General features: G+C 43.2%; 1 protein-coding gene across 1 annotated transcript in view; it reads right to left on the bottom strand.

Moving 5' to 3' along the window:
- Window positions 1-22,500, bottom strand: part of aspscr1 (ASPSCR1 tether for SLC2A4, UBX domain containing) — a 29,396-nt gene that overhangs the window by 5,720 nt on the left and 1,176 nt on the right. Inside the window, exons 3-13 of the mRNA XM_079857183.1 lie at window positions 22,420-22,500; window positions 16,103-16,203; window positions 12,130-12,187; window positions 10,457-10,530; window positions 9,701-10,292; window positions 9,035-9,094; window positions 8,310-8,446; window positions 1,587-1,668; window positions 1,378-1,444; window positions 977-1,039; window positions 797-849 (exon numbers count right to left, since the gene is read on the bottom strand). The exon at window positions 22,420-22,500 is cut by the window's right edge and continues 34 nt beyond it. Coding sequence (XP_079713309.1) covers window positions 797-849; window positions 977-1,039; window positions 1,378-1,444; window positions 1,587-1,668; window positions 8,310-8,446; window positions 9,035-9,094; window positions 9,701-10,292; window positions 10,457-10,530; window positions 12,130-12,187; window positions 16,103-16,203; window positions 22,420-22,500 — 1,368 coding nt within the window. The remainder of the gene's footprint in view (window positions 1-796; window positions 850-976; window positions 1,040-1,377; window positions 1,445-1,586; window positions 1,669-8,309; window positions 8,447-9,034; window positions 9,095-9,700; window positions 10,293-10,456; window positions 10,531-12,129; window positions 12,188-16,102; window positions 16,204-22,419) is intronic.

Raw genomic sequence — 22,500 nt, forward strand, 5'->3', positions numbered from 1 at the left:
TTAGAACTCTTTGAAAAGGAAACAATGTGTTTGAACGGGCCGAGGGGCGTCTGTCCTCAGAGACCCCGATTCAAGAGACGCTCGCGTGTGTGTGTGTGTGTGTGTGTGTGTGTGTGCGCGCATGTGTGTGTGTGTGTGTGTGCGTGTGGAAAACATTCTTTCCATTACATGACGGAAAGTGAGCGAGAACATCCTGTTTGTGCCTCTTAAGATCATGAGACAGATGTTACACAACAACACCTGTGACCTCTGACCTCTGACGGGAATCATCACTGTATCAACCTGACATCACAGTACAGCAGTAACGGACACACACACTCGCACTCGCTCACACACACACACACACACACACTCACTCACTCACTCACACACACACACACACACACACACACACACACACACACACACACACACACACACACACACACACACACACACACACACACACTCACTCACTCACTCACTCACTCACTCACTCACTCACACACACACACACACACTCACACGCACACGCACACGCACTCGCACTCACGCACACACACGCGCACACACACGCACACACACACACACACACACTTTCATCAGATCTCACCTGCAGGACCAACAGCTGCAGTTTTACCTGTGTGAGTTTACCACACACACACACACACACACGCGCACGCGCACACACACACACACACACACACACACACACACACACACACACACACACACACACACACACACACACACACACACACACACACACTGTAGTTCAGAATGACCTGATGTCTAAAGGACACACTCTCAGTCTCACCTGGAACAGAGTGGCAGTCGGGTCGTCAAGGATGGTTTTGGGCGGCGCAACAACTGGAAAATACAAAATACGCAGATTAAACATACACATCATAGGACTACATCGGTGCGTGTGTGTGTGTGTGTGCGTGTGTGTGTGTGTGTGTGTGTGTGTGTGTGTGTGTGTGTGTGGTAAACTCACACAGGTAAAACTGCAGCTGTTGGTCCTGGAGGTGAGATCTGATGAAACTTCTCAGAGCAGCAACTGGAAAACAGACAAACATCTGCTGTGAACACAAATCATCAAGAAAAGAAATAAAATAATATAAAAGATAAATAAAAAGAAAATGAAAAATAATAATAATAAACATAAAATAATTAAATATTTCATACAAATAAACAAAACACAACATAAAGAATGAATAATAATATAATAAAATAAAATAAAATACAAAACAATAAAAAAAAACTACACAACCTAATAGAACAGAACAAAAGATAAAGAAAAAAAAATTGTATACAACAAACATAAAGAAAATAATAAAAGATCAAATAAAATTACAAAAAAATTAAAAACCAAACAAAGCCAGAGTCGGATCTGACCTGTTTCTAGCGGCCTGAAGAAGCCCTGCAGAACCTGGCGGTCTGGAAACTGGACCCTCAGCGCCACCTGAGAACAGGAGAACCGTACGAATCCAGTCACATGACTGATCACATGATCAGCGCTGGGCAGACGACACACACACGCGCACACACACACACACACACACACACACACACACGCACGCACGCACGCACGCACGCACACGCACCTTCGGGTACCGGTCCAGCTTCTCCTTCATCTGAGACTCTCGGAGAGATTTCGTCATGAGAGGAGCTTCTTCAAACGCCCTCCTGAAACAGACAGAAGATCCATCCAGAAACACAATATAATATACAATATTTATAATATAATGCTTTTTATCTAATATTTATACTTGATTTCAATTAACAATAGAGCTTTACAATAGAGCAGAACATTCTGGTTCTGGAAGTTAAACTGCCAGTTGACTGCATTAATTCAGCTTATTTAGTAAAATACCACCAATCAGAGTCGAACAAAGCAACACGTGCCAAAAGATCTCTTTAGCTCCGCCCACTCCCATGATGCACTGCGAATGACGTAATCAAGTCTATCTCCCTACCTTTATATATTGCAATACGCTTTAAATATGTTGTTTTTATACATATAATCAACATTTGTAAATTAGTAGTTTTATATTTGTCCATTGTTTTGCAGTGCTTCATGGGATTGTAGTTTCATCCGTCACTAAAGCTGTTAAGTTCAAAGTCTTGTCTTTTTTTCTGATTTTACAAAACCTTTTTTGTTTCAAATCAGAGTTTGTAGTGTTGTGATTGGCTTGGTTCATGTATCATAACTCATTAGATAACCTCTTTTTTAAAATCCCTAAGGGAAAAATACTTCCAGAAATAATAATGCACTCTACAGAAACTCTACTCTAATAATGCACTCTACAGCAACTCTACTCTACAGCAACTCTACAGCAACTCTACTCTACAGCAACTCTACTCTACAGCAACTCTACTCTACAGCAACTCTACTCTACAACAACTCTACTCTACTCTACTCTATAACAACTCTACAGCAACTCTACACTACAGCAACTCTACACTACAGCAACTCTACACTACAGCAACTCTACACTACAGCAACTCTACTCTACAGCAACTCTACTCTACAGCAACTCTACTCTACAGCAACTCTACTCTACAGCAACTCTGCTCTACAGCAACTCTACTCTACAGCAACTCAACTCTACTCTACAGCTACTCTACAGCAACTCTACTCTACAGCAACTCTACTCTACTCTACAGCAACTCTACTCTACTCTACAGCAACTCTACACTACAGCAACTCTACACTACAGCAACTCTACACTACAGCAACTCTACACTACAGCAACTCTACTCTACAGCAACTCAACTCTACTCTACAGCAACTCTACTCTACAGCAACTCTACTCTACAGCAACTCTACTCTACAGCAACTCTACTCTACAGCAACTCTACTCTACTCTACAGCAACTCTACTCTACAGCAACTCTACTCTACAGCAACTCTACTCTACAGCAACTCTACTCTACAGCAACTCTACTCTACAACAACTCTACTCTACAACAACTCTACTCTACAACCACTCAACTCTACTCTACAGCAACTCTACTCTACAGCAACTCTACTCTACAGCAACTCTACTCTACAGCAACTCTACAGCAACTCTACTCTACAGCAACTCTACTCTACTCTATAACAACTCTACTCTACAGCAACTCTACTCTACAGCAACTCTACTCTACAGCAACTCTACTCTACAGCAACTCCACTCTACAGCAACTCTACTCTACAACAACTCTACTCTACAACAACTCTACTCTACAACCACTCAACTCTACTCTACAGCAACTCTACTCTACAGCAACTCTACTCTACAGCAACTCTACTCTACAGCAACTCTACAGCAACTCTACTCTACAGCAACTCTACTCTACTCTATAACAACTCTACTCTACAGCAACTCTACTCTACAGCAACTCTACTCTACAGCAACTCTACTCTACAGCAACTCTACTCTACAGCAACTCCACTCTACAGCAACTCTACTCTACAACAACTCTACTCTACAACAACTCTACTCTACTCTACTCTATAACAACTCTACAGCAACTCTACACTACAGCAACTCTACACTACAGCAACTCTACACTACAGCAACTCTACACTACAGCAACTCTACACTACAGCAACTCTACTCTACAGCAACTCTATTCTACAGCAACTCTACTCTACAGCAACTCTACACTACAGCAACTCTACTCTACAGCAACTCTACTCTACAGCAACTCAACTCTACTCTACAGCAACTCTACTCTACAGCAACTCAACTCTACAGCAACTCTACTCTACAACCACTCAACTCTACTCTACAGCAACTCTACTCTACAGCAACTCTACTCTACAGCAACTCTACTCTACAGCAACTCTACTCTACAACCACTCAACTCTACTCTACAGCAACTCTACTCTACAGCAACTCTACTCTACAACAACTCTACTCTACTCTACTCTATAACAACTCTACAGCAACTCTACTCTACAACCACTCAACTCTACTCTACAGCAACTCTACTCTACAGCAACTCTACTCTACAGCAACTCTACTCTACAGCAACTCTACTCTACAGCAACTCTACTCTACAGCAACTCTACTCTACAACCACTCAACTCTACTCTACAGCAACTCTACTCTACAGCAACTCTACTCTACAGCAACTCTACTCTACAGCAACTCTACTCTACAACCACTCAACTCTACTCTACAGCAACTCTACTCTACAGCAACTCTACTCTACAACAACTCTACTCTACTCTACTCTATAACAACTCTACAGCAACTCTACACTACAGCAACTCTACACTACAGCAACTCTACACTACAGCAACTCTACACTACAGCAACTCTACACTACAGCAACTCTACTCTACAGCAACTCTACTCTACAGCAACTCAACTCTACTCTACAGCAACTCTACTCTACAGCAACTCAACTCTACAGCAACTCAACTCTACAGCAACTCTACTCTACAGCAACTCTACTCTACAACCACTCAACTCTACTCTACAGCAACTCTACTCTACAGCAACTCTACTCTACAGCAACTCTACTCTACAGCAACTCTACTCTACAGCAACTCTACTCTACAGCAACTCAACTCTACTCTACAGCAACTCTACTCTACAGCAACTCTACTCTACAGCAACTCTACTCTACAGCAACTCTACTCTACAGCAACTCTACTCTACAGCAACTCTACTCTACAGCAACTCTACTCTACAGCAACTCTACTCTACAACCACTCAACTCTACTCTACAGCAACTCTACTCTACAGCAACTCTACTCTACAGCAACTCTACTCTACAGCAACTCTACTCTACAGCAACTCTACTCTACAACAACTCTACTCTACAACCACTCAACTCTACTCTACAGCAACTCTACTCTACAGCAACTCTACTCTACAGCAACTCTACTCTACAGCAACTCTACAGCAACTCTACTCTACAGCAACTCTACTCTACTCTATAACAACTCTACTCTACAGCAACTCTACTCTACAGCAACTCTACTCTACAGCAACTCTACTCTACAACAACTCTACTCTACAACAACTCTACTCTACAACAACTCTACACTACAGCAACTCTACACTACAGCAACTCTACACTACAGCAACTCTACACTACAGCAACTCTACACTACAGCAACTCTACACTACAGCAACTCTATTCTACAGCAACTCTACTCTACAGCAACTCTACACTACAGCAACTCTACTCTACAGCAACTCTACTCTACAGCAACTCTACAGCAACTCAACTCTACTCTACAGCAACTCTACTCTACAGCAACTCAACTCTACAGCAACTCAACTCTACACTACAGCAACTCTACACTACAGCAACTCTACACTACAGCAACTCTACACTACAGCAACTCTACTCTACAGCAACTCTACTCTACAGCAACTCTACTCTACAGCAACTCTACTCTACAGCAACTCTACTCTACAGCAACTCTACTCTACAGCAACTCAACTCTACTCTACAGCAACTCTACACTACAGCAACTCTACACTACAGCAACTCTATTCTACAGCAACTCTACTCTACAGCAACTCTACACTACAGCAACTCTACTCTACAGCAACTCTACTCTACAGCAACTCTACTCTACAGCAACTCAACTCAACTCTACAGCAACTCTACTCTACAACCACTCAACTCTACTCTACAACCACTCAACTCTACTCTACAGCAACTCTACTCTACAGCAACTCTACTCTACAGCAACTCTACTCTACAGCAACTCTACTCTACAGCAACTCTACTCTACAACCACTCAACTCTACTCTACAACAACTCTACTCTACTCTACTCTATAACAACTCTACAGCAACTCTACTCTACAACCACTCAACTCTACTCTACAGCAACTCTACTCTACAGCAACTCTACTCTACAGCAACTCTACTCTACAGCAACTCTACTCTACAACCACTCAACTCTACTCTACAGCAACTCTACTCTACAGCAACTCTACTCTACAGCAACTCTACTCTACTCTACTCTATAACAACTCTACAGCAACTCTACACTACAGCAACTCTACACTACAGCAACTCTACACTACAGCAACTCTACACTACAGCAACTCTACACTACAGCAACTCTACTCTACAGCAACTCAACTCTACTCTACAGCAACTCTACTCTACAGCAACTCAACTCTACAGCAACTCTACTCTACAGCAACTCTACTCTACAGCAACTCTACTCTACAGCAACTCTACTCTACAGCAACTCTACTCTACAGCAACTCTACTCTACAGCAACTCTACTCTACAGCAACTCTACTCTACAGCAACTCTACTCTACAGCAACTCTACTCTACAACCACTCAACTCTACTCTACAGCAACTCTACTCTACAGCAACTCTACTCTACAGCAACTCTACTCTACAGCAACTCTACTCTACAGCAACTCTACTCTACAGCAACTCTACTCTACAACAACTCTACTCTACAACCACTCAACTCTACTCTACAGCAACTCTACTCTACAGCAACTCTACTCTACAGCAACTCTACTCTACAGCAACTCTACTCTACAGCAACTCTACTCTACAGCAACTCTACTCTACAGAAACTCTACAACAACTCTACTCTACAACAACTCTACTCTACAACAACTCTACAACAACTCTACTCTACAACAACTCTACTCTACAACAACTCTACTCTACAACAACTCTACTCTACAACCACGCAACTCTACTCTACAACCACGCAACTCTACTCTACAACCACGCAACTCTACTCTACAACCACGCAACTCTACTCTACAACCACGCAACTCTACTCTACAGCAACTCTACTCTACAGCAACTCTACTCTACAGCAACTCTACTCTACAGCAACTCTACTCTACAGCAACTCTACTCTACAGCAACTCTACTCTACAACAACTCTACTCTACAACAACTCTACTCTACAACCACTCAACTCTACTCTACAGCAACTCTACTCTACAGCAACTCTACTCTACAACAACTCTACTCTACAACAACTCTACTCTACAACCACGCAACTCTACTCTACAACCACGCAACTCTACTCTACCACGCAACTCTACTCTACAGCAACTCTACTCTACAGCAACTCTACTCTACAGCAACTCTACTCTACAGCAACTCAACTCTACAGCAACTCAACTCTACAGCAACTCAACTCTACAGCAACTCTACTCTACAGCAACTCTACTCTACAGCAACTCTACAACAACTCTACTCTACTCAATCTACAACAACTCAACTCTACTCTACAACAACTCTACTCTACAACAACTCTACTCTACAACAACTCTACTCTACAACAACTCTACTCTACAACAACTCTACTCTACAACAACTCTACTCTACAACAACTCTACTCTACAACAACTCTACTCTACAACAACTCTACTCTACAACAACTCTACAGCAACTCTACTCTACAGCAACTCTACTCTACAGCAACTCTACTCTACAGCAACTCTACTCTACAGCAACTCTACTCTACAGCAACTCTACTCTACAGCAACTCTACTCTACAGCAACTCTACTCTACAACTCTACAACTCTACTCTACAGCAACTCTACTCTACTCTGCAACAACTCTACTCTACAACAGCTCTACTCTACAACTCTACAACTCTACTCTACAACTCTACTCTACAACTCTACTCTACAACTCTACTCTACAACTGCAACTCTACTCTACTGCAACTCTACTCTACAGCAACTCTACTCTGCAGCAACTCTACTCTGCAGCAACTCTACTCTGCAGCAACTCTACTCTGCAGCAACTCTACTCTGCAACAGCTCTACTCTACAACAGCTCTACTGCAACTCTACTCTACAACTCTACTCTACAACTCTACTCTACAACTCTACTCTACAACTCTACTCTACAACTCTACTCTACAACTCTACTCTACAACTCTACTCTACAACTCTACTCTACAACTCTACTCTACAACTCTACTCTACAACTCTACTCTACAACTCTACTCTACAACTCTACTCTACAACTCTACTCTGCAACTCTACTCTGCAACTCTACTCTACTGCAACTCTACTCTACAGCAACTCTACTCTACAGCAACTCTACTCTACAACCATATAACAGCAACTCTACTCTACAGCAACTCTACTCTACAACCATATGATAACTCTACTCTACAACTACTCTACAACTACTACTCTACATACAACTACATACAACTACTACTCTACAACTACTACTCTACTCTACAACAACTATATGACTACTCTACAACAACTCTACAACAAAGGAAGTGAACTGTGTTTGGTCACTACACGTCAATCACACGGCCTCTTCGTGTCTAACTGAGAGTCAGAAGTGTGTCGTTCTCACCTCTCGCTCTTCAGCTGGGCGAATCTCTTTCGAATGTCGTCCACGGTGACCTCAAAAAACTCGTCGGGAAGTTCTCTGTCGTCATGGCGACGGGCTCCTGAGTCCAGATGGAAGACCAGTGGCTCCCTGTCGATCGGCTGGACGTAGACACAATCAATGAGCATGCTAACCCTAACATGTGACAACTAACTCAACACACACTCACGGTTATTGACACGTTACTGCGATAAAGAAATATGCATTAATGAGAAACATGCAATAAGGATAGAAAACAGCTCCGCCTACTGATTTACATAGAATCTGCATACAAATTGACTTTAAAAAATAAAATAAAAGAGAAAATAAAATAAGGAAAATATAATAAATGCATGTTTAAAAATATATTAATATATAAATATAAGAACATTTTATTTATTTTATTTGAATCGTGTAACTATTATTGCGTGCATTGATAAAAAGCTGTATGTATTTGCAATTTCTTGCATCGAAGCTGAATTTCAAATCATCGAATGCTTTCTATTTTTAGATCTGACTGAGATGATGCATGAAATAAATTTTTTAATTTTGGCACCTATTTTGTAAACAATTTCCATAATGAACTGTTTAATCTGGTTTTCATGTTTATTTGTGTGATTTAATGATTTTATTTAAATTGGACTGAAAATGCCTTCCATTGAACGCTACTGTTAAATAGGCCGACGTGTGTGTGAGGCGTGTGTTTGTACCTCCAGATATTCGTCTGGTTCTTCTTCATCCCTCGACGCTTGTTTGGCGCTGACTGATCTCTAGAAGACACGAGAAACACATTCAAAAACTCTTCAGCTTGAGAGAGAGATGTGTGTGTGTGTGTGTGTGTGTGTATGTAAAAACACAAGACACCTAGATAATCGACCAGCTATGAAGAAAAACACGTGTTGTTTGTGTGATGGGATCTAAATGTGGTGATGTGTGATTGAATTCAGACTTGACAAAAACAGACCGTCCGTCTCTCAAATAAATGCAACATTACAGAGAACAAAAAAACACACGAAAGAGCTAGAGATGTGTGAGAAGATTCAGATTTTTTCATGAAAAAGCCATTCAAAAGATTGGAATAATATTATTAAGATTTTTTAATGTTACTGAAAGAGTCTCTTCTGTTCAACAAGGCTGCATGTATCTGATCAAAAATACAGTAAAAATTGTGAAATATTATTAGAATTTCAAATGACTGTTTTCTATTGTAATACATTTTAGAATGTAATTTATTCCTTGTGTTTAAAGCTGGATTTTCAGCATCATTACTCCAGTCTTCAGTGTCACATGATCCTCCAGAAATCATTCTAATATCATGATTTGATGCTCAAGAAACATTTATGATTATTATCAGTGTTTAATATTTGTTATAATACCTTGATTTCATGGCTGGGTTTGGGTTTTTTGGCTTTGGGAGGGCTGCCGGACACACATGGGGACCACGAGGTCGAGCTCTTCAGTCCCGCAGGTCCTCCCAGACGCTGTCCGCTTCCCGAAAATGGCACGAAGTCAGTGGGCGTGGCCGAGGGGGCGGGGCCACGGGACTGAGGGGGCGTGGCCGAATGGGCAGAGTCACGGCACTGTTGGGACGTCCCCGGTCTCTCGTCGTCCTCCGTTATCTGGGACACCTGATGCTCACTAGTTTTGGGCCGCACTGTTCGCTCTCGGCTCGTGTTTGGCTCCTCCTCTTCCTGTTTGACAGGGTGATGGTTCAATGGGGCGGCGGCCTCAGTGGGCGGAGCCGGGGTTTCCACGGGAACAGAGGCTGATGGTTCTGGAGGAGGCGGCTGTGATACGGTCATCTTGGCAACAGCATCCGTTGGCGTGGCAACAGCATCTGTTGGCGTGGCAACAGCATCCGTTGGCGTGGCAACAGCATCCGTTGGCGTGGCGACCGCATCCGTTGGCGTGGCGACCGCATCCGTTGTCGCACCAGGGCATGAGGAGCTAGAGCCTTTCAGCACATATCTAACAGACATTCAATATCATCATATATCAAAGTATTGCATTCTTTGTAACGCTTGGGTTATATTCCAGACAATCTGTTTGTTATGGCAATAAATAAATAAATAAATAAATAAATAAATCAAATGAAATCAGACAGGGATGTGTCATCAGCACTGAGAGCTCACCGTATGATGGCACTTCCTCCCGTGAGGCCCAGAGACTTTAGAGTCGTCGTCTTCAGTGCTTCCTCACCGCTGACCTAAACAAGGACAGAAAGACGTGAAACGGTGTTTACCACTTTCTGTTTAATTACACAATGGAATATTCTGTCTTTCTGGTGTGTTTTAATCGTCCACAAAAAGACCTGCCGGATTCAGCAAACATTCTTCTCATTTTCTGACCTTTTTAGAATCCTAAAAATACTACTACAACAACTCTACTCTACAACAACTCTACTCTACAACAACTCTACTCTACAACAACTCTACTCTACAACAACTCTACTCTACAACAACTCTACTCTACAACAACTCTACTCTACAACAACTCTACAGCAACTCTACTCTACAGCAACTCTACTCTACAGCAACTCTACTCTACAGCAACTCTACTCTACAGCAACTCTACTCTACAGCAACTCTACTCTACAGCAACTCTACTCTACAACTCTACAACTCTACTCTACAGCAACTCTACTCTACTCTGCAACAACTCTACTCTACAACAGCTCTACTCTACAACTCTACAACTCTACTCTACAACTCTACTCTACAACTCTACTCTACAACTCTACTCTACAACTCTACTCTACAACTGCAACTCTACTCTACTCTCTCGATTCAGCAAACATTCTTCTCATTTTCTGACCTTTTTAGAATCCTAAAAATATTTTGTATTCCCAGAAGTAAAAATCTCTTACAGAATCATCAAAAACCTGATACTTTTTACATAGTATTGAGAACTTTAATTAATTATTTTAAGAAATCAGCAATTACTGAACCCTTATTTGTGTTAGATTTTTTTTTTTGTTAAAGTACATAACACTTTGTTAAAAGCACCTTGGAAAACCTGATAAAGAGAATGTTACAAAAAACACTGGAAATAAATTAGAATAACCTCCAACTTGACTTAAACTTTTTATTTATTAATATTTTATGATTTGTCCCATGTAGAGGACACCAGGAAAACAAGAATCTATAACCAAAACAATGTTTTTTATATACATTTTTTATAGTCGATATATTAGTCAATTTTTAGGTTTCAGACTATTTTATTTTCTAGAACTTGTCCTATAATGCTGGAAAAAGATTTTTAGAAAATGCCTGCAGAGATATTTGAGAACTTTTCAAGAATTGCACAACCCTCTACATTGCGAGTAAATCATTCACATATGAATGTGTGTATCACATCGAAAGTCTGGCAAGTCTTCATAATTCAAAATCATAATTTTTCTTCTTTTTAAATACAATTATTTTTGCATGCATAATACAATTTACCAACAAAATTCAGTCCTAATAGTGTGTGTGAGATGCTGCAAAGAGGATAAATATATTTTACAGAAGTAATTTGAGACAAATCTAACTAATAGAAGTAATATTTTCAATTAAACTAAAAGTGAAGCCACAGTTCACTTCTGGATCAAAACTGACCCTAATGCTGCAATACATGCGATCGGACAGTAAAGGCACGCTCACATCAAGAATGATAACAATATTGTTCTATATATAAGCAATTTTATCATATGTCGCTGGATTCTGATTGGCTGTCAATATTTTTTATCGTTCATCAGCAGGAAGAAATCTTAAATGAAGTGATTTTGATTTGATGTTGACTTTAATACCGAAGCGGTCGGTCTCACCTCGTGTCTCATGTAAACACACACTGGTGTGTGACCAGACGGCTCCAGATCAGACGTCCTGCGGGAAGGAAACAGATCAAAATATCTGTCAGGAGGAGAACAAACAAAAACACACACTGGACTCTGTGCGTCTGCTGGATGACATGTGGGCAACACAAAACACATGTGTTGCATTAACTGTATATACATTCGATTCCTGCATCGAGAACAGCAGCCAGTTTTTACTGACCCATATTCACTTCACATGCAGTTGTTTTTGTGAAAGAGAGCAGAGAGAAAAACATGGAAACAAATGGAATCTCAGTGTACTTGTATCAGTGGTTGAGTGGGAGCAGGGGGAGTGGTCAGTGTGTGTGGGGGGGCCTGTTGTATCAGTGGTTGAGTGAGAGCAGGGGGAGTGGTCAGTGAGGGGGAGGGGCCTGTTGTATCAGTGGTTGAGTGAGAGCAGGGGGAGTGGTCAGTGAGGAAAGGGGAGGGGCCTGCTGTATCAGTGGTTGAGTGAGAGCAGGGGGAGTGGTCAGTGAGGAAAAGGGGAGGGGCCTGCTGTATCAGTGGTTGAGTGAGAGCAGTGGGAGTGGTCAGTGAGGGGAGGAGGAGGGGCCTGCTGTATCAGTGGTTGAGTGAGAGCAGGGGGAGTGGTCAGTGAGGGGAGGGGGAGGGGCCTGCTGTATCAGTGGTTGAGTGAGAGCAGTGGGAGTGGTCAGTGAGGGGAGGAGGAGGGGCCTGCTGTATCAGTGGTTGAGTGAGAGCAGGGGGAGTGGTCAGTGAGGGGAGGAGGAGGGGCCTGCTGTATCAGTGGTTGAGTGAGAGCAGGGGGAGTGGTCAGTGAGGGGGAGGGGCCTGCTGTATCAGTGGTTGAGTGAGAGCAGGGGGAGTGGTCAGTGAGGGGAGGGGCCTGCTGTATCAGTGGTTGAGTGAGAGCAGGGGGAGTGGTCAGTGAGGGGGAGGGGCCTGCTGTATCAGTGGTTGAGTGAGAGCAGGGGGAGTGGTCAGTGAGGGGGAGGGGCCTGTTGTATCAGTGGTTGAGTGAGAGCAGGGGGAGTGGTCAGTGAGGGGAGGGGCCTGTTGTATCAGTGGTTGAGTGAGAGCAGGGGGAGTGGTCAGTGAGGGGGAGGGGCCTGTTGTATCAGTGGTTGAGTGAGAGCAGGGGGAGTGGTCAGTGAGGGGGAGGGGCCTGTTGTATCAGTGGTTGAGTGAGAGCAGGGGGAGTGGTCAGTGAGGGGGAGGGGCCTGTTGTATCAGTGGTTGAGTGAGAGCAGGGGGAGTGGTCAGTGAGGGGGAGGGGCCTGCTGTATCAGTGGTTGAGTGAGAGCAGGGGGAGTGGTCAGTGAGGGGGAGGGGCCTGTTGTATCAGTGGTTGAGTGAGAGCAGGGGGAGTGGTCAGTGAGGGGAGGAGGAGGGGCCTGCTGTATCAGTGGTTGAGTGAGAGCAGGGGGAGTGGTCAGTGAGGTGGAGGGGCCTGTTGTATCAGTGGTTAAGTGAGAGCAGGGGGAGTGGTCAGTGAGGGGGAGGGGCCTGTTGTATCAGTGGTTGAGTGAGAGCAGGGGGAGTGGTCAGTGAGGGGGAGGGGCCTGTTGTATCAGGGCTGCGTTCAGCCCCGACAAAACACAACACAACGTTTTTTTAAACAGAAACGGTGATGCGTTGAACACACTGTTCTGATGACGCAAGAGTTGCAACTATGGCAGCTGAGAAGGCCATTCTTTGTGTTCTTTGTGAAGAATTTTCGGAGCCTGATTAAGTCGGTATAAATATGTGTTTAATACTACAACAAAATATGCCCGATGTTACAGTTACTGCACTTGCCGCCCAGAACAAAAGAGAACATCCCAATCGAGTGAAGGGATTTGTGGAAACTGAAATGGAAGCACACATCTTACCTAATTCAGACTAAAACACATCTATTTAGCCTCACATGCTGACTTTATTTGTAGTTCATACTGTTTTAATACCTGTATTTTCTTTCTCATTTTTAGGAAAAGCACTTAATTACCATTGTTTATTTCTATACCAAATGTCATACACTTGCAATGAAGCTAAAAATATAAACAACTACATCATTATGTTGATATCCTATATTTTTACAATAAAACTTACGACAAACATGTCTTCTAATATCCTCAGTTGTTGCATCGAACACATTTGTAAATTACTTTCCTTGAACCCACTGTGCGGGTTCACTTTAATACTGCGTGCTTTATATACATGTTGCTGCTGATTGGACTGCAGTTCTGACACACCCACCAAACAAGAGAAAACGTATCTCAAACCCTGTTGCACACCGGTGCACGCCGTTTCCAGGAAACATGACGTTCAACCCGGAAACCGTAGCAAAACGTTGCGCACCGTTTTGAACTTGAACGTGCCCCAGTGGTTGAGTGAGAGCAGGGGGAGTGGTCAGTGAGGGGGAGGGGCCTGTTGTATCAGTGGTTGAGCGAGAGCAGGGGGAGTGGTCAGTGAGGGGAGGAGGAGGGCCCTGCTGTATCAGTGGTTGAGTGAGAGCAGGGGGAGTGGTCAGTGAGGAAAAGGGGAGGGGCCTGCTGTATCAGTGGTTGAGTGAGAGCAGGGGGAGTGGTCAGTGAGGAAAAGGGGAGGGGCCTGCTGTATCAGTGGTTGAGTGAGAGCAGGGGGAGTGGTCAGTTAGGGGGAGGGGCCTGCTGTATCAGTGGTTGAGTGAGAGCAGGGGGAGTGGTCAGTGAGGGGGAGGGGCCTGCTGTATCAGTGGTTGAGTGAGAGCAGGAGGGAGTGGTCAGTGAGGAAAAGGGGAGGGGCCTGCTGTATCAGTGGTTGAGTGAGAGCAGGGGGAGTGGTCAGTGAGGGGAGGGGCCTGCTGTATCAGTGGTTGAGTGAGAGCAGGGGGAGTGGTCAGTGAGGGGAGGGGCCTGCTGTATCAGTGGTTGAGTGAGAGCAGGGGGAGTGGTCAGTGAGGGGAGGGGGAGGGGCCTGCTGTATCAGTGGTTGAGTGAGAGCAGGGGGAGAAATTTTGTCCGACTTGATACAGCGCCAACGCCATGTGACTGTGACGTATGCCATCAAAGTACCGTGAGAGTGATTTGAGAGTAGCCGGAGAACTCAAGAGCGGCTGCACGAGGGCTGATGACGACACAGCTGCTCCATGATTGGCCGGATTCACCGCATGACAGCGATCACGTGTGTTTCATGTTTATTCGAACACCTTTAGTTCCTCTAAAGCTCACAAATCAGTTTTGTATAACAGTAAACACTCTTTTCATGTAGTTGCGATGTTATATTGTGTCATGTTTATCAAATTAAAACTGATTAAAAAACGTAGACTCCACTTCATTGATAGTAGCTTATGTTGAACTTTATTCTTGTTCAAACAGACGCTGTATGAAGCAGTACATAAAGTATTGAATGAAAAAGTCTCTGAAACATCTGTGTATTATTTGGCAAATATTGCATTTATTTCACTTCAGCTGTGGTAAAGTATGCAAACACCACGTGAGCGGTCACTACGGAAACCAGAAAGTGTCCGACTTCACGTCTCCATTTGCAACTCCTCCCCGCCTGCACACAGCCGATGTCCAACACACCTAACGATTGAGTGAGAGCAGGGGGAGTGGTCAGTGAGGGGAAGGGGAGTGGTCAGTGAGGGGAAGGGGAGTGGTCAGTGAGGGGGAGGGGCCTGCTGTATCAGTGATCGCTTGAGAGCAGGGGGAGTGGTCAGTTAGGGGAAAGGGGAGTGGTCAGTGAGGGGAGGGGCCTGCTGTATCAGTGGGAGGAGACTGTGAGAACAGTTTAAAGAGTTTGGCAGCGGCACTGAGAGCTCATAAAACACAGTGTTCACGGTTCACACGATCTGGCTGCATTTAAAAACCTCAGCAGGAGGAATGTGTTTCACTTCAATCGATACAAACATCCACAGACAGAACACACACACGCACATTTCCCTCATAAATTCCGCATTCAAAAATGAAACAACTGCAGCCCTCGCAGACAGAACGACACACACCTGGTTTGAGGAAAGTGGGTCAGTAGATCCCATAACGTCTGACCACTGGAGAAAGAGCCCTGAAGACGAGAGCCGTCCTCCATCTGCAGGGCGATCCGCACCTGAACACCAGAAAACACACAGGAGGAGCACAAAACATCAGAACTGGTGGAAAATATGTTATAAAAAATATATTGACATTTTTAATCTGATTAATCAGCATTACTCGCCTAGTTAGACTACAAATAAATACAATACAGGTCAAAAGTTTGAAATAATTCAGTTTTTTGAAAGGTCTCTTCTGCTCAGCAAGGCTGCATTTATTTAATCAAAACTACAGTAAAAACAGTGTAATATTATTATAATGTAAATCATCTGTTTTCTATGTGAATATACAGTAAAGTGTAATTTATTCCTGTGATCAAAGCTGAATGTTCAGCATCATTACTCCAGTCTTCAGTGTCACATGATCCTTCAGAAATCACTCTAATATGATGATTTGATGATCAAGAAACATTTATGATTATTATCAGTGTTAAAAAGAGTTCCATATTTTTGTGGAAACCGTGATGCATTTTATTTTTCAGGATTTTTTGATGAATAGAAAGTTCAAAAGAACATTCAGTTGAAATAGAATCTTTTATAACATTGATTGTCCTTGATGATTAAAAGTATCAATTTCTTTAAAAAAAAAAAATTCTTAACTGATTCTTAGTTTTTAGTTTGAATGATCTGAATTGTATCAAAACAAATGTTTGGCTGTTTTATTCTGTAAAAAATAAAGTTAGAACGCAACTTTTATGGAAATCAGAAGTCAACAACACCACAATAATAAACCTTCAGCACAGAAAATCATTACAGCAAATAATAATAATGGTGCATTTATCTCCATGAAACACTGAAAAGACAACAAAGAAATCTCATCGAGCTGATCCAAAAAGTCTTAAAACTCTTGAATGCATTTCAAAGAAAGTGTGGAAAATAAAAACCCTGAAATCTCGTCTAGAGCCAGAGTCATTTCATAAAAGCCTCCACTGATAGATAAACCTTGAGAAGCGTGCAGGAGATGCTGTAATTGAGCAGAAGTGTGTGAGACGGAGCCGGGCAGCTCATCAAGGCGTGTGTGTGTGTGTGTGTGTGTGTGTGTGTGTACGATCTGAACCGCAAACACACACTTGGACACGCCGAGCATTTTTCCTCCCTCCACATGCCTGAAGCGTGAGGCAGAACAGCCGTCAAACGCTGGCGGGAAGACCCATTTACCCATCATGCTTTACGACCAACCCGCTCATTAATCATCTTTCAATCAAATGAGAGCGTGATGTTCATTTTCCCTTTCATCCAGCCGTACGGCTACAAACGCTCAAACATTCGGTGTTATAAACACATTCCCATAAAACAGCAGATGGGATCGGTGCTCGTGTGCCAAACACGTGTTTCATAAGTGACACGGGGGGGGGGGGGGGGGGGGTGATGATGTCATCGATCCGGAGCGCTGATGTCATAACCTAACGAGCTCCTCGTACAATCACAGCCTGACAGGAAGAAGGAAACATAACAAGCTCGGGAAGTGTTTATGCATTTACACTCACTGTAAACAATACGAATGAATGATTCATGCTTACTTTTCTGATATATTATAAGTGAGGATGTTCAAAACTCATTTTTCATGTGATCAGGCCAGAACGGCGCGCGGATGTTTACTGACAAACACAGCATGAACGTGCAAACATATAATCAACAGGCCTAATTACACCGGAGTGGAAACGAAGCGCGTTCCCAGGAGGCTATTATAAACTATTACACAACTGCATGAAAAAATAGGTCATTTTAAACACATCAAATGTTTGTTCTAGCAAAAATATAAAACTACAACCAATTACAACAACTATCAAACGAACTCCCACTACTGAGGGACAGATTCATTTACGCTTAATCTGCAACACTGTTACCCACATTCCCATGTGTTTATTTGATTTGTTTCACTAATTGTATACATTTCAATGATTTAATATTTATAGCTATAAGTATTTAGCCTTACATAAAATCATTGTAAAATAAAAATGTTGTGTCGTCTCGTGATGTGTGATGTGATGCGATGTGTTGTGTAATATATTATAATAAAATGAAGTCTGATGAAACCCACAAATTAAACTTGTATAAACTGACTAAACGTATACATTTTTAGTAGAGTTTCTATAAATAGTATCTATGTAGTATTATTTATATATATATATATATATATATACATACAGTATATATATATATATATATGTGTGTGTGTTTAATGCGCGTGTTGAATGCGTGTGTTGAATGCGCGTGAATGCGTGTGTTGAATGAGTGTGAATGCGTGTGAATGCGTGTGAATGCATGTGTTGAATGCGTGTGAATGCATGTGTTGAATGTGTGTGAATGCGTGTGTTGAATGCGTGTGTTGAATGCGTGTGAATGCGTGTGTTGAATGCGTGTGTTGAATGCGTGTGAATGCTTGTGTTGAATGCGTGTGAATGCTTGTGTTGAATGCGTGTGAATACTTGTGTTGAATGCGTGTGTTGAATGCGTGTTGAATGCGTGTGTTGAATGCGTGTGAATGCTTGTGTTGAATGCGTGTGAATGCTTGTGTTGAATGCGTGTGAATGCTTGTGTTGAATGCGTGTGTTGAATGCGTGTGAATGCATGCGTGTTGAATGCGTGTGAATGCTTGTGTTGAATGCGTGTGAATGCTTGTGTTGAATGCGTGTGAATGCGTGTGTTGAATGCGTGTGAATACTTGTGTTGAATGCGTGTGTTGAATGCGTGTTGAATGCGTGTGTTGAATGCGTGTGAATGCTTGTGTTGAATGCGTGTGAATGCTTGTGTTGAATGCGTGTGGTGAATGCGTGTGTTGAATGCGTGTGAATGCGTGTGTTGAATGCGTGTGTTGAATGCGTGTGTTGAATGCGTGTGTTGAATGCGTGTGTTGAATGCGTGTGTTGAATGCGTGTGTTGAATGCGTGTGTTGAATGCGCGCGTTGAATGCGTGTGTTGAATGCGTGTGAATGCGTTTAGTTGAATGCGTGTTGAATGCGTGTGAATACTTGTGTTGAATGCGTGTGTTGAATGCGTGTTGAATGCGTGTTGAATGCGTGTGTTGAATGCGTGTGAATACTTGTGTTGAATGCGTGTGTTGAATGCGTGTTGAATGCGTGTGTTGAATGCGTGTGAATGCTTGTGTTGAATGCGTGTGAATGCGTGTGTTGAATGCGTGTGAATACTTGTGTTGAATGCGTGTGTTGAATGCGTGTTGAATGCGTGTGTTGAATGCGTGTAAATTCTTGTGTTGAATGCGTGTGAATGCTTGTGTTGAATGCGTGTGAATGCTTGTGTTGAATGCGTGTGTTGAATGCGTGTGAATGCGTATTGAATGCGTGTGTTGAATGCGTGTGTTGAATGCGTATTGAATGCGTGTGTTGAATGCGTGTGTTGAATGCGTGTGTTGAATGCGTGTGTTGAATGCGTGTGTTGAATGCGTGTGTTGAATGCGTGTGTTGAATGCGTATTGAATGCGTGTGTTGAATGCGTGTGTTGAATGCGTGTGTTGAATGCGCGCGTTGAATGCGTGTGTTGAATGCGTGTGAATGCATGTAGTGAATGCGTGTGAATGCGTGTGTTGAATGCGTGTGTTGAATGCGTGTGAATGCGTGTGAATGCGTATTGAATGCGTGTGGTGAATGCGTGTGTTGAATGCGTGTGTTGAATGCGTGTGTTGAATGCGTGTGAATGCTTGTGTTGAATGCGTGTGAATACTTGTGTTGAATGCGTGTGTTGAATGCGTGTTGAATGCGTGTGTTGAATGCGTGTGAATGCTTGTGTTGAATGCGTGTGAATGCTTGTGTTGAATGCGTGTGAATGCTTGTGTTGAATGCGTGTGTTGAATGCGTGTGAATGCATGCGTGTTGAATGCGTGTGAATGCTTGTGTTGAATGCGTGTGAATGCTTGTGTTGAATGCGTGTGAATGCGTGTGTTGAATGCGTGTGAATGCGTGTGTTGAATGCGTGTTGAATGCGTGTGAATGCTTGTGTTGAATGCGTGTGAATGCGTGTGTTGAATGCGTGTGAATACTTGTGTTGAATGCGTGTGTTGAATGCGTGTTGAATGCGTGTGTTGAATGCGTGTGAATGCTTGTGTTGAATGCGTGTGTTGAATGCGTGTGAATGCGTATTGAATGCGTGTGTTGAATGCGTGTGTTGAATGCGTGTGTTGAATGCGTGTGTTGAATGCGCGCGTTGAATGCGTGTGTTGAATGCGTGTGAATGCGTTTAGTTGAATGCGTGTTGAATGCGTGTGAATGCTTGTGTTGAATGCGTGTGAATGCGTGTGTTGAATGCGTGTGAATACTTGTGTTGAATGCGTGTGTTGAATGCGTGTTGAATGCGTGTGTTGAATGCGTGTGAATGCTTGTGTTGAATGCGTGTGAATGCGTATTGAATGCGTGTGTTGAATGCGTGTGTTGAATGCGTATTGAATGCGTGTGTTGAATGCGTGTGTTGAATGCGTGTGTTGAATGCGTGTGTTGAATGCGTGTGTTGAATGCGTGTGTTGAATGCGTGTGTTGAATGCGTGTGAATGCGTGTGAATGCATGTAGTGAATGCGTGTGAATGCGTGTGTTGAATGCGTGTGTTGAATGCGTGTGAATGCGTGTGAATGCGTATTGAATGCGTGTGGTGAATGCGTGTGTTGAATGCGTGTGTTGAATGCGTATTGAATGCGTGTGTTGAATGCGTGTGTTGAATGCGTGTGTTGAATGCGTGTGTTGAATGCGTGTGTTGAATGCGTGTGTTGAATGCGTGTGTTGAATGCGTGTGTTGAATGCGTGTGTTGAATGCGTGTGTTGAATGCGTGTGTTGAATGCGTGTGAATGCGTGTGAATGCGTATTGAATGCGTGTGGTGAATGCGTGTGTTGAATGCGTGTGTTGAATGCGTGTGGTGAATGCGTGTGGTGAATGCGTGTGTTGAATGCGTGTGGTGAATGCGTGTGTTGAATGCGTGTGTTGAATGCGTGTGAATGCATATTGAATGCGTGTGTTGAATGCGTGTGGTGAATGCGTGTGGTGAATGCGTGTGTTGAATGCGTGTGTTGAATGCGTGTGTTGAATGCGTGTGAATGCATATTGAATGCGTGTGTTGAATGCGTGTGGTGAATGCGTGTGGTGAATGCGTGTGTTGAATGCGTGTGTTGAATGCGTGTGTTGAATGCGTGTGAATGCATATTGAATGCGTGTGTTGAATGCGTGTGGTGAATGCGAGTGTTGAATGCGTGTGGTGAATGCGTGTGTTGAATGCGTGTGTTGAATGCGTGTGAATGCATATTGAATGCGTGTGTTGAATGCGTGTGGTGAATGCGTGTGGTGAATGCGTGTGTTGAATGCGTGTGTTGAATGCGTGTGGTGAATGCGTGTGGTGAATGCGTGTGTTGAATGCGGTGAATGCGTGTGTTGAATGCGTGTGTTGAATGCGTGTGTTGAATGCGTGTGTTGAATGCGTGTGTTGAATGCGTGTGTTGAATGCGTGTGAATGCGTGTGTTGAATGCGTGTGTTTAATGCGTGTGAATGCATATTCAATGCGTGCGGTGAATGCGTGTGGTGAATGCGTGTGGTGAATGCGTGTGGTGAATGCGTGTGTTGAATGCGTGTGTTGAATGCGTGTGGTGAATGCGTGTGTTGAATGCGTGTGTTGAATGCGTGTGTTGAATGCGTGTGTTGAATGCGTGTGGTGAATGCGTGTGGTGAATGCGTGTGTTGAATGTGGTGAATGCGTGTGGTGAATGCGTGTGTTGAATGCGTGTGGTGAATGCGTGTGTTGAATGCGTGTGGTGAATGCGTGTGTTGAATGCGGTGAATGCGTGTGTTGAATGCGGTGAATGCGTGTGTTGAATGCGTGTGTTGAATGCGTGTGTTGAATGCGTGTGTTGAATGCGTGTGTTGAATGCGTGTGTTGAAGCAGAAGCAGTTTCATAGAATTATAGCTTTTAAAACTACTAAACTAAAACTATTTCAAACTTAAAACATTTAAAATGAAAACCTTTCAACTTTAAGCTGTTAAACCTACTACAAATGTTCTGGCTGCTTCTCAAGCCAACATCAAAGTTTGTCTACAAACGCTATTATTTAGTTATCAGTTACTCTTTATCTAGCAACACACTACACTATTTTTTTTTCTTCTTTTAGTTATTGAAAGAGGTATAAACTCATCATATGAGCATAGGTCACACACACACACACACACACACACACCGCTCTCGGCTCCCGCCGGCTGCCGTACACACACAGGTCACACACACACACAGGTCACACACCGCGCTCTCGGCTCCCGCCGGCTGCCGTACACACACCACCACCTCCAGCTTGGCATTGTTCGGCAGGCCAGCAAACCTCCA

This window comes from Squalius cephalus (assembly GCF_949319135.1).
Source record: "Squalius cephalus genome assembly, chromosome: 22".
Lineage (NCBI taxonomy): Eukaryota > Metazoa > Chordata > Actinopteri > Cypriniformes > Leuciscidae > Squalius > Squalius cephalus.